A 12,339-nucleotide genomic window follows, 5' to 3' on the forward strand; every position below is an offset into this window, starting at 1 on the left:
GATTACTTAACCTGTCAGAATGAAGTAATGTAATATAAAATGAGTCTAAATAGATTTATTGTTGCTCTTCAGCCAGAAAAATGCTCCTAGAGTGGCTTACATAGAATCAGTAAAGAAAATAGTTTCTACTGGAACCAATCCTTATTTTCATTTAGTTTTTTAGAGGAAATATTCACAAATTTATCCTATATATTAAATACAGACACTTCAAATATATAGTACTGAGTTTTAAAAACTTATGTATAGTCTTAAGATTCTTGCATATGAGAAACAAACATCTTCAAAATAAAATGTTATCTTATAAAATGGATAACATTAAATTTAAGATTTAATAAAAATATATTAGGAAAGCCTAAGTATTGTATTTTACACTCATTGGTAAAAGTAAATATAGTTCATTTTGGATTTATTTTCTGTTAATTATTTATATTTGTTGAGCTTATGATACCAGTTAAATGTTTAATATAACTAAATTGTTGAGGTCAGTATTTAAGTGTCTGCGCATACCTTAAATTGTTTCCATTAATATATGGTTTCAGACACTTCAAATATATAGTATTGAGTTTTAGAAACCTAAGTATAGTCTAAGATTCTTGCATATGAGAAACAAACATATTCAAAAAAAAAAATTGTAGCTACAGACTGCAAGCAACCACTGCCATAGCAGAGGCACTGGATATTTTCTTCCCTTTACGAAACACTGGGAAGGCCCCAGTTGCAGATGAAGCTCTTGCAGATTGTGATCCATCTCTTCAAATGACACTGAATGTTAGTGGGCTGTAAAATGATAAAATGAAAAATTAGTTTTCACAAGTTTGTAATTGCATATTCATTGTCCAAACAGAGATTAGCAACTGATATTTTTATCAATTTTGTTAGGGATTGTTCGTATGATATACATGTACTGATTGAAGACTGTTGGCAATTATCTGTAGTTTTTGTATTTAAAATGTGTAGCCTCTAATCAGGATCAGAACTGTAAAATCACTTTAATGGTACATATGTTTAGGACTGGGTTCTTTGCAAGCTACAATTTGTTTCTGCTTTATTAAATTAAAAAAAGTGCTTAACAGGATGCTTTTGAAACTTACTGTGTTTCTATTATGGTACTTTGTCAGAATCTCCTCTCCTTTCCTCTCCTACTGCCGAGGAAGTGATGTGCATCAGCATGTCTTCTCTCCTACATCTGCTCCAGGTCTACAACATCTTAAAAACCCACTTAGTGCTGATTGTGCCCTTGCTACTTCTCCTCTAGCATTTTACCTCAACCCACATCCTCAGAGCAACCCTGGTAGCCCCTGCCACAGCAACCCACTTCAGTGGAGGTAAGGAGAAGTTTAAATCGGGAATGTCTGTTTAATGTAGTCCTGCCTAACTTTCTACCTGGATCAAGGGCAGCTTTCTACACTTTCAGATGTATCTCGATAGTGTTCAAAATTTTGACATATCTGAATAACTAAACAATTTAAATATAGAAATAACAGTGATTCAGAAGTGTAGAAATACTATAATGAAGGAGTTTTCAGTCACTTGCTTGTGAAGTTGAAACAGCAGCCCTCTATTTCCCTACTTGACTCAACTGGTTTCATGTGAGTCCTTCCTAGCTTATTTTTTAGGAATGCATTTTATCTGTAGTCATGACTACCATTTTTCAACTGCTTTTCTTTTTGAAGAACCAATCCAAGGCTGGTCTGTACCATAAGGCAGAACTAAGTGGTTTATTATTTGGCAGATCCTTGCTGTTCCTCCAGAGTTTACAATGCTTGCTTCCCCCCACCCCAGCCTATATGGGGTGTTGCCTAATTCATTATTTTTGAGGCTACTTGATGGGTGTGTAAGCAATGTTTTCTTAATGTACCAGGGAACTGCAGCATATTTGTGACCATTGGCTTCAACTGTTTCTTTTCTGGAATGTTGCTGCAGGCAGCCAATGACTTGCATGATGGGATCCACCTGCGAACAACCACTTTAAATAGCTCTAGCCTAGTCATCTTCTCCCAGTGTGTCACAACCTCAGATTGATGGGTCAGGTGGAGAGGAAGAAAACCTAGGCCATGCAGGACATATTGTGCCAGGGTTGCTCTGATCAAATGATGCATTCTGCCACATGGTGTAACATTTCTTTGTGTGGATAGCAAGCAGGCATCTGGTGGAATGACAAGGAAGTGGTGCCAAGGGACTGTAAATGCCATGTGTGTAACTGTCTCTAAGGGGCCATGCAAATGGGCTGGAAAGTCTGGTCCATGGCTGCGTTGGCACTGATTTCACCAGGGCCATGACAACTGCACACACCCAGCCCTGATCCGGGCTGCCGCAGCAGTTTTAAACTGGTCTAGCAAAAAGAGTGGTATTTTACCACTTCTTTTTGGCCCAGTTCTTTGGGGAAGATGTGGCCTCAGCATGGTTTTAGGACATGTGGTGTCAAAACGCCATGTCCCCAACACAGCCTGATGGTGGATCTTTTGGTCAATCTGTTTGAGCCCTAAGTTAGCCTGCTACTGTCATGTTCAGTGAAGAAAAATGGTGTGTTACCTCCATCTCAGGCAGCAAAACATTTTGGGCTGACTCCATATCTCCTTTAAGTGACTTCACTGTTTAGCCACTTTGCTCAATTCAGTACTTCCAGATTTGAGGAAAGTGAATAAAAATACAGATCTTTGTGAAAGTTGGCTATAGCAAAGTCATGTCAATTCCTTCCTCTGCACCCCAAATAGATACAGTACTGCCATTTCCTTTGGCAAATAAAAAGGAATTTTGAGTCTACTTTCTTTCAATTGACTATCTTTCTAAAACAAATGGCACTGAGCCCAAAATCCCTTCATGTGTGTATTCTAATTTTAAAATGTGAGTTAGAATCTCAATAATAATTTCTTTTCATTTGTCAATTCAGAACTGCCTGGAGTGTTTAGAAAATTAAGTTTTGATTCTATCTGTTGGTATTTTTTTAAAAAAAAACCTTTCTCAAGCCTTCCTGATTAGTTAAACAAGGTACTACACATGTATATAGGGTGACAATACAAACAGATATGCACATTCACTCATCTTATTGTTAGTGTTGAAGTATGAAGCTTGGAGGGTACGAATGCAGTTGCATTCAAAAAGGGATATTCATAGTTTGGCTAGTGCCTGGAAGATGAATACAGTATGGTGAGATGTGATAGGAGTGAAAATAGCTTCATGTGCTGAGACATGTGAGTGTTCTCTTTTGTCAGGAAGGAGGTTCATTCTTTTTAAACCACTCATTTGGTGCTTTCAACACATTATATATGGGCCTGTATTTTTAAAATAGTATTGGAATTTTTGTTAGCTTAAACAAGGTGTCTAAATCTTGGAGAGTGGCCATCTTTTCAGAGTTACTTAAATATAATCTTAGGTCATAGCCCTTGTGCAGGCCAAAAGGGACATGTTTGGTGATATTTTCAGCAGTAGCACCCAACGTTAAGAATATATATCTCAAAAGTTTCTCCAGCTGTATCCATTATGGCCTTTTCTGCATCAGATGAATAACTTTTCTTTTTCTTTTTCTTTTTTTTTTCTTTTGTATTTACTTATATGTTCCTAGGAATAGTTTTTATTGGTTTTAGATATCTGCACTCTTTTATCTCTACTATTGGTTTTACCTTAAGTTTCCTTATGTGCTCCTGCTGGTTTTATTGTGCTTTTATCTGACTTGTTTGCTCTTTTATTGCTATTTTGAATTTTTGTTTTTACTTTGCACAACATCCAGAGAACTTCAGTTATTGAGTGGTCTTAAAAAGTAGTAACATAACTTTTGTGTAGGTTTTAATCGTTTTTGAAACCCTTGAGCAAGATAATACTGTATATACTTATGTATAAGCCTAGAAATTTTACTCAAAAAATTGGCCCAAAATAGTAAAATATTGACCCTGAGTCAACTCATCCATGAGTCAATGTACATACTGTACTTTAACTCTTATTTGAAAGGGAACCACCCCCTGGTGAAAGGCAGCATAATCAGTCTTGGAAGTACTGATCCCCCCTCCCCAATACCTTCTCATTCATCCAGCCAATAGCGTGAGCACAAGCAGTTATGCCTGCTTGGATTTTGTAAGTTTTTTGGCATCATTTCCCTTTGCTTCATCCTTTAGATCCTTTGTTTCATGCCCCTAAGTTTTACCCATGACCTATCCATGGGTCATATCAAAACTCATAATTTTGACCCACAGACCTGCATACACAATATTGACTTATAGCTGCATATACACGGTAACTCTTACATCTCATGCTTAAACTATGACTGAAATAATTTAGAGAGAAACCATATGTTCATTTGAACAAGCACTGCATCACAGTAAAATGATGGCATTGAAAGGGCTGTGTCCTAAAGTTCATGTATACATTGCAATATTTGGTTTGGAAAAATGTCCAAGATGTGTCATTTAGTATTTTCTGTTTATATGTTCAAAAATCTCAGTACTGCATTAAGAACTTCTAACAAATGGGGTACGAAGGTGTTTTTTTTGTAAAGAGGGTTGTATTATATGTTCTCCACAGACAAATGAATATTTGTTACGTAGAATACTACTTGTAGTAGAAATATTTGAAAGGTTCATTTATAAGATATGATGTCAGCAAGTAATGCTTATGATAGAAACACTGTGTTATATAGTCTTGATACACATTTCTGCTTCACCTTTATTAATGGTTATGTCTTTTAGAATTTCAGACGTTCTGACTATCTAGTATAAGGGGATTGGGAATGTTTCTTTTCAGACTACAACTTTCAGAATACCCCAGCCAGCATGATCAATGGATTCTGGGAATGATAGTCCAAAAAGTAACTTTTCCCAATTTCAGTGAATAAGGTATAGTTTATAATTACATAGGTTTGTCTTAGAGTATCATTCTCCAATTAAAAATGTGAAAATTGTTGCTTCTACCTCTTGAGCCAGTGATATCATTCTTTGTTGTTGTTATATTTACTTGGATACCAGTTAATCATTCTTGTTGTTGACTAGCAATCAAAGTTCATCCTGTAAAGTTATATCTGACAGTGCTGCACTCTTAACACCCACAGGATGAGAAAGCACAGCTTCTTTAACTCCTTAAGGAATAAAATACCCACAGATAACATTAACTTAATTTGTCAGTGTTCTTCTACAAATGTTTGTATAGGTTTCTTCTCTGCTCTAGTTTTGGCACAGTCACCCTTTCTGTGTGGACAAACAGGTGCTAGCATCCCTCACTGGGTTCTCTTGTTACAGTGTTGGCAAAAGAAGGCCCCAGCTTTAAGGAGACTGGATTTGCTTAGAAATTATATTCCTCAGATGTATTGGTCAATTAATGTAAGAATTGTAAAATAGTTTAAAATTACTGGAGGCAGTATATTTAAATATGTCAATAATTGACTTGGTTTATTCTTTCCCTTACTCCTTCTTCCTCTCATCAAAACATCACTTCCCCTTTTTAATGTATTTGTAGGAGTTTGTATGTGTTCGTAGGAGTGTGTTAGTATGTGTTTGTAGGAGTAAATTTTGAAGGAGAAGGAAGGCATGAAGGAGGATGAAAGATGTTGGGGAAGTAGGGTGGTGGAGGTGATGTGGTGGAGACATGAAATAATGGTATTGATTGTATCGATATGTGATGGGATTGGATCAATATAGGATTGATTGTACGATTGCTTTATTGTGATGGTTATTGAATAAAAATTATTAGACATTAAAATTATTAAAATAATTGGCTTAGTTTACAGTTAGGAACTAGAGTCACACTAGTTTAATGACTGCTCAGTTTGCACAAAGTGATTTCTTGACCATTTGCAGTTCCAGGTAGCTTTTGCTAGTGCCATTGAGTTTTTCTAAGTGGTGGTGTGCTTTGCTATGTGTTATGTCCACCGCAGTACATAGTGACTGACTTTCTATTTGAATATTAAGGTATGTGTGTGTGTGTGTCTGTCTGTCTGTCTGTCTGTCTGTCTGTCTGTCTGCTTGTATGTGTTCCTTTTAATATATGTTGCCCTCAGTTTTATATTGAAAATACAGCGTAGAATCTACTAAATACATAACCATATCCCATGCAGCTGGAAGAAGGTCTCATTAATCAGTCCACATGGCACAGAGAATTGTGTCTATCTTCCTTCTGCTTTGCTAGTTTTCTGACAAACACCTATGCAAAAGGCCTCGTTACATGTTTGGGTTGTTTAGGCATTCACTTAGTTACGTGGGATCCGCTTTACTGATAAGCAGCTCTCATATGGTCAGCAAATGTGTAGAGAAACAGAAGCTTTGAAAGAAACTTTATGAGAATGTTAAGGCACATAAAGATGGAAAAGTTCCACTGCACCATTGAACTGAAAGGTGAGAAAATATGCAGACGAGGGATAAAAAGAGGGCTGTGAGATTTTGCTGAGTGAAGTAGATGGGAGACACTTTGAATGATAGTGGTACAAACCAGGTTAATAGGGATCTATGAAAGAATTAGAGGTAGCAGGTTTGAGATAGTGAGAGAGAATGGTCCTTTCAAAAGGAAGGAGACCAACAGGAAGATAGAATAATAAAACTGAGAGTAGGCTTGTTTTTTAGGAAATGAATGCCAAGTAGAATCATAGAATCATAGAGTTGGAAGAGACCACTAGGGCCATCCAGTCCATTTCTCTTAGAAATCACTAAGAGAAACTTGTTCCTGAGCCATCAGTAGCAATGTCACTGTTTTTGGTCACTGGAGTCCTCAGATGCGACGGTCAGAAGTGCTTGCCATCAACTTCGGTTGATACGCCAACTGCGACCCTACCTGGGCCAAAGGGACCTTGAAACTGTGGTACATGCTCTGGTAACCTCTCGCTTAGATTTCTGTAATGCGCTCTACATAGGGCTACCCTTGTACCAAGCTCGGAAGCTACAGTTAGTACAAAATATGGCAGCCAGACTGGTCACCGGGGCATCTAGGTTTGACCATATAACACCCATTCTGAAAAATCTTCACTGGCTGCCTATTCGCTTCCGAGCACAATACAAGGTGTTGGTTATTAGCTATAAAGCCCAATATGGCTTGGGCCCGAGTTACTTGAGGGACCGCATCCCCCCCATATAATCTGCCCCGCACACCCAGAACATCCGGGAAGAATCTGTTGGAAGTCCCTTCATCCAAATATGTCTCCACTTCCCAAAAGGCCTTTTCAGTGGCGGCCCCACAGATGTGGAATAATCTTCCCAAGGAGCTCTGTCTGACAACCCCCCAGAAACATTTAAAAAGAGATTGAAAACCCTTCTCTTTTGTCAAGCCTTCCCCCCTGAAGAATGAAGCTGTGTATTCTGTTGCCATCGATTCTCTGCTTTACCCTTTGAATGATTGTGTTGGAGTTTTTAGTGTTATATATTGTATATTTGTAATATGGATTTGTATGAGATGTGTTGTACTTGGTTTTATGTACTTGGTTTTATCGACTGTAAACCTCTTTGATCTTTGGAAAAGCGGTATACAAAGATAGATAGATAGATAGATAGATAGATAGATAGATAGATAGATAGATAGATAGATAGATAGATATAAATAGATAGATATGTGCCACACCCCCAATCCAGTGTTTTGCTGGCTCAAAAAGAAGTGCCAAAAAGCTGCTCCACTTTTTAACATGCGGCATCTAAACGCTGCACCAATGGAGCTCCGCAAAGCTGCCCACAGTGTGGTCAGATGGGCGACTTCGCAGCAGCTTCCTGGTGGCTTGGAGGCATGCAGCATCTAAATGACACACCCCAAGCTGCTGCAAAGGATGTGTCTGTTTCGTCCCTTAGTTTAGTTAACATTCAAACAATGAAGTCATGCTTTAAAATGGTATTAATATTCAGTTGGTGAATGAATATGCTTATTTGTAAAAATACACTATTGATTGCTGTTTGAGAAATCAAATAGATAGAACTGTAATACAGCTGGCTGGTCTAAAGCAGTGCCTTTGGCTTCCATTGTACTCATAAGGTTTTGCTGAGATGCCCAGTAAATCAGTACTACTTGGATTTGGTGGTCCTTGAGCCAGTGCCAGTCCCTGGGAAATTTTAAAGAAAGGAAGGAACAATTTTACCAAATGATTTGGGTGCAAATTTAGTGCTAATCTTCGGTGCATTGGGTGTGGGAAGGAAATGCTGGTCCCCCTGCGTCAGATAGCCTGAGAAACAGTGAACTAAACTATTCAAGTGAATGATTCATTTTCCCCATTGACTTGCATAGCAGAAAAATGCTCTGCCAAAACGAGATGAAGGAGAACTAGCCTCCCTGACTTCAGAACCTGTTATCTGAAAGGTTCATGAGGGGTCACTAGGCTCCTTTCTGCTCTAACTGGTTTTGAGCAGAGCACCTATGTCATATTCAAGTGAATGATGTGAATTCTCCATTCATTTGAATGCAAGGGGTGAAAATCTTGGCAGCTGAAAAATGTCTGGAGAACCATAGGCTTTGGCAGGCGGGTGCAGGTTTGTTTTTGGTTTTTTTTGCCTCCTACAGCTGCTTTTTGACAGTTCAATTCCCCTTCTTTCTGTGCTTTCAGGAAGCATTTTATGGTTATTCTTACAGCTTTAAAAAACCCAAGTGTTATTTCTAGTGATATTTGCACATCCTTGTAATGCACATATATAATGAAGCTTTATGAATGATAGTGAAATTTTGGAATAAATTTAAAAGACAGAGGTATCAACTATACCTAGAAGATCTTCTTCAGCATGGCCACCATTGTTCATTAGTGTGTACCTGCAGTACAATTAGATATATAAAACCTCTTTCAATAGAAAGTGGCAGTGAAAATTTTGGGTTCACTTTTAATATGCAATTTATTACTTTATATACTTTTTATAGATACATGTTCATTTGGACGCAATGCCTGATTTTCAGCGGAAATGATAATGGATAATGAAGCGTTTTATAAACCCATAAACCCCACCCCGATTCATCCCAGTTTTAGCTAGATCAGCTCTAAAAATGAAATGTATTAGGCTGAACCTCTGCTCCTATACTTCTAATTTAAGCTGTGCTGGAAAGCCATTTAATACGTATTTGATGCTTAATACCATTGCAAAATACTGATCCTTTAACAAATAAAAAGGCAAAGTTTCATCTGGCTGATGTTCTGACTGTCTGTGCACCAGACATTTGGTCTGGTCTTTTTCTTCTTCAAAGAAGTACTCAAGTTAGTTCTTGTGGCATAAAAAGGAGGAAGGGGAAAGAAAAAAAAAATTGGTAGGACCATTACGTTTTTATTTTTGCATATTTGTGAAAATGATTATTCTTGTGTATTTATTGTGATACACTATATCTTGGGGAAAATATTCTTATGTAAATGTTACAATTTCTCAAAGGTCTGATTTGCTCAAAACAGATCCCACTCTTTGAATTGGAATAAAATATTTTATATGAAGAAATCAGTAAAATGCACATGGACATATATGTGCTCATTATATTGAGAGTGTTTTTATACAGTGCTCTCTGATTCACATAGTAATGTCAGTTCACTATGTGAACCAAATGTCTGCTTGCCTTAGTTAACAATCTAAATATTTTGGATGTTTTCATAAATTTGGAAGACAAATGTATTTATTGTGCATTTTTGCTGGCTGGTAAAAGGCAGAGTCAGCTTGGATGGGAGAGCTCCAACGACTCCCAGGTGCTGTAGACTATACTGTATTTTGGTGGGCAGTAAGTGGCCCATGGGTCATATGCTGTGCAAGCCTAGTATAGATAGATACAGATCACCCTTTTATAGTAAGAATTTAAGGTCCACCAGAGTCCAGAATCCATATTTACATTTATTTATTTGTTTATTTCCTCATCTTTCTCACTGCATAGGACCTAAGCTGGCTGCTGATACAATGCTTTGCTTTATGTATCCATTTACTCCATTTCAGGGAAGTAATACAGATGGAACTTGACTTACTTATCAACATTTATAGGAATGATGTCTTTATGTTCCTACATTGGAACATGTGAGTTAAGTCCCAGCTATTTTAATATTGTAATCTCATATATTCACCTGCTATATCAGATTTCATATTTAGAAGAGCATAAAAAGATGCCAACATTAGAAACAGAGATAAAAATGCTGAATGAAAATGTTGCCAATACCTTTCATAACCATTCTAGCAATGCTTGTATATGATCTTCTTTCATCAAAAATTGATCTTGAAATTCTAATATAAATTATATGGTTTATTAAATGATTTTATCTACTGTCACATTTATTTTTGGTACCATTTTCTTTGCTCAGCCAGCAGCTTGGTCTTTATCACTCTTTCCACTGTGCAGCTCAACAATAGGACATTTATTTTTTTGAATAATAGGTTGCTTGGGGTGGTAGTTTTGCATTTTATGCTCACACAAGATCTATGATGATTGCAGCAACTTTAAATTTGCAACTGATTTTGTTTTTGTTTTTTAATATAAAGGCAAAACATTTAGTCTGGGTAATCAGTAATGACAGTACACTTCATATAGAAATTTTCTACCTTTCTTACATTTTGATCTTTAATTGCATTGTAAAGTATATTTTACATTTCAAAAAAATTAAAATTAATTGATTTTCTTTATAAACTGTCATAGTAAAAGGCATATAGCTGCTGATGTTGGTGATTTTCCCGCTTGAGTAGAATATGTACACATTTGACAGGACAATCAATCATTATACCAATTTGAAAATGGAATAATTTATTTCTGTATAATCTAATATATACCTTAGGCAAGTGTAATATTGAGAACCTGAAAGATGAGCTAACGAAAACAACAGGTTAGAATGCTAATCCCTGAATACCTTGGTTTTGATCTCTTAATTAATTGTGACTTGTTAGTTTACTGAAATAAAAAATTTAAAAGAGTTTAAGATGTACACACAATAGAAAACTTTTTCACCTGAATTTCAGATCATTCCTCTTGAACAATCAGTGGTATTTCCCACTAGATAGATGTGCCTGTGATCTAACCCATAATTGGATGGCTGTTATATCTGATATAGCATTAGAAAAAATGAAATCAGGAGACTGTTGATATTTTTTCATTATTAAAAAAGTTATAACACTTTAGAAAAGTATAAAATGGAAGAATAATACCAGGATATTTTAATAGCAAGCATAAAATTGTAATCGACAAATACAGTTTTCATCATTTAAGAGTGAGATCAGTGTTAGCAGGAAATGTAAAAAGAAGCTTTGGTCTGTCATTGAATATTTATTTGCTTAGGCATGTTGAAGATAAACTTGCTTTCTTTTATCAGGACTTTGACTCTTTGTTTTAGGTAATAAGTCTCATGAATATCCAGAGTGCTCATTTAGTTTTATTGGATTACTTTGTCAGTTCAGTTAAGGACATGGACTATATATTTGCATGGGTTTTGCAACCACTTGTTTGTTGGAACCATGCCTTTTTCTAGCAGGGGATATGACAGCCAACTAGGGCAGAGAGGTAACAAGTTCTTATTTGTAAAGGGGATTGATCCCAGGAAACATGAAAGAGACAGCAACTATTTTAACAGGTATCTTGCCTGGACAAGGCTTTAGAGCAGTGATAGAGAAAATATCACATGCAGCCTATGTATTCCTGTTTTATAGCCATTGACACCTCTCTGAGGAGACCACAGCCCCTCCCCCTATCCTATTTAAAAACTTGGCCAATTTTGGGGGCAGAATTTGTCAAAAAACAACCACAAAAACATGACTATTAAATTCCCCAAATGTATTGTTTGGTTGAAAATCAAAACCAGAAGTGATATTATTTGTCTGCCATTCATTCTGGGAGCTAAACTGCAGTTCCTGGGGAGAGAGGAAGTGCCCACTGCCTGTACACAGCATCCTAGACTGAGTATTCACTGAAAGAGATTTGAGCACTCTTGAATAAGGCTGACTTTCTAGATTTCAGCCATGTTTCAGGATAGGTTATTCAGGGTCTCTGTGTGACTCACAGAAATGAGCTTGTGCCTGCCCAGTGCAATGTTTAGAACAGGGGTCGGCAACCCCCAGCCCATGGGCCACATCCGGCCCGGCGAGGCCTTGGGACCGGCCTGAGCCCGGTCCTGCCACCAATTGCCAAAGGCCCTGCACCGGTGGCAATCGGCGGCAGGACTGGGTCTCTCGCATGGGGCCTTTGGCCTCTTGCACGAGAGGTCAAAAGCTCCGCGCCCTCGCGCAAGAGGTCAAAGGCCTCGCACGTGAGCGACCCTCTGTCGGCGGACAGGCAGGGCCAAGGAGCGAGGCTCCTTGGCCCTGCCTGTTCCCCTCCGGGAAGGGCAGGAAGGGGGCAGGGGTCCTCCTCCTCCTTCCCTCCCTTCCCGCGGCTGCCAGACAGCCACGGGCAGGGAAGAAAGGGGGTGGGGGAAGAGGAGGAGGAAGAGGAGCAGGAGGAGGAGGGAGG

The 12,339-nt window shown here is 37.8% G+C and overlaps 1 protein-coding gene across 7 annotated transcripts in view; it reads left to right on the plus strand.

Annotated features, from left to right (window-relative positions):
- MAST2 (microtubule associated serine/threonine kinase 2) overlaps positions 1-12,339 on the plus strand; it is a 203,814-nt gene that overhangs the window by 93,502 nt on the left and 97,973 nt on the right. For 2 of the 7 annotated variants that reach the window (XM_042461735.1, XM_042461729.1), the window contains one exon: positions 1,119-1,325. The exons of the other annotated variants lie outside the window; for them this stretch is intronic. In XM_042461735.1, coding sequence (XP_042317669.1) covers positions 1,119-1,325 — 207 coding nt within the window. The remainder of the gene's footprint in view (positions 1-1,118; positions 1,326-12,339) is intronic. 7 annotated transcript variants of the gene reach the window in all.

The sequence above is a fragment of the Sceloporus undulatus genome, chromosome 4 (genome assembly GCF_019175285.1).
Source record: "Sceloporus undulatus isolate JIND9_A2432 ecotype Alabama chromosome 4, SceUnd_v1.1, whole genome shotgun sequence".
Classification (NCBI taxonomy): domain Eukaryota; kingdom Metazoa; phylum Chordata; class Lepidosauria; order Squamata; family Phrynosomatidae; genus Sceloporus; species Sceloporus undulatus.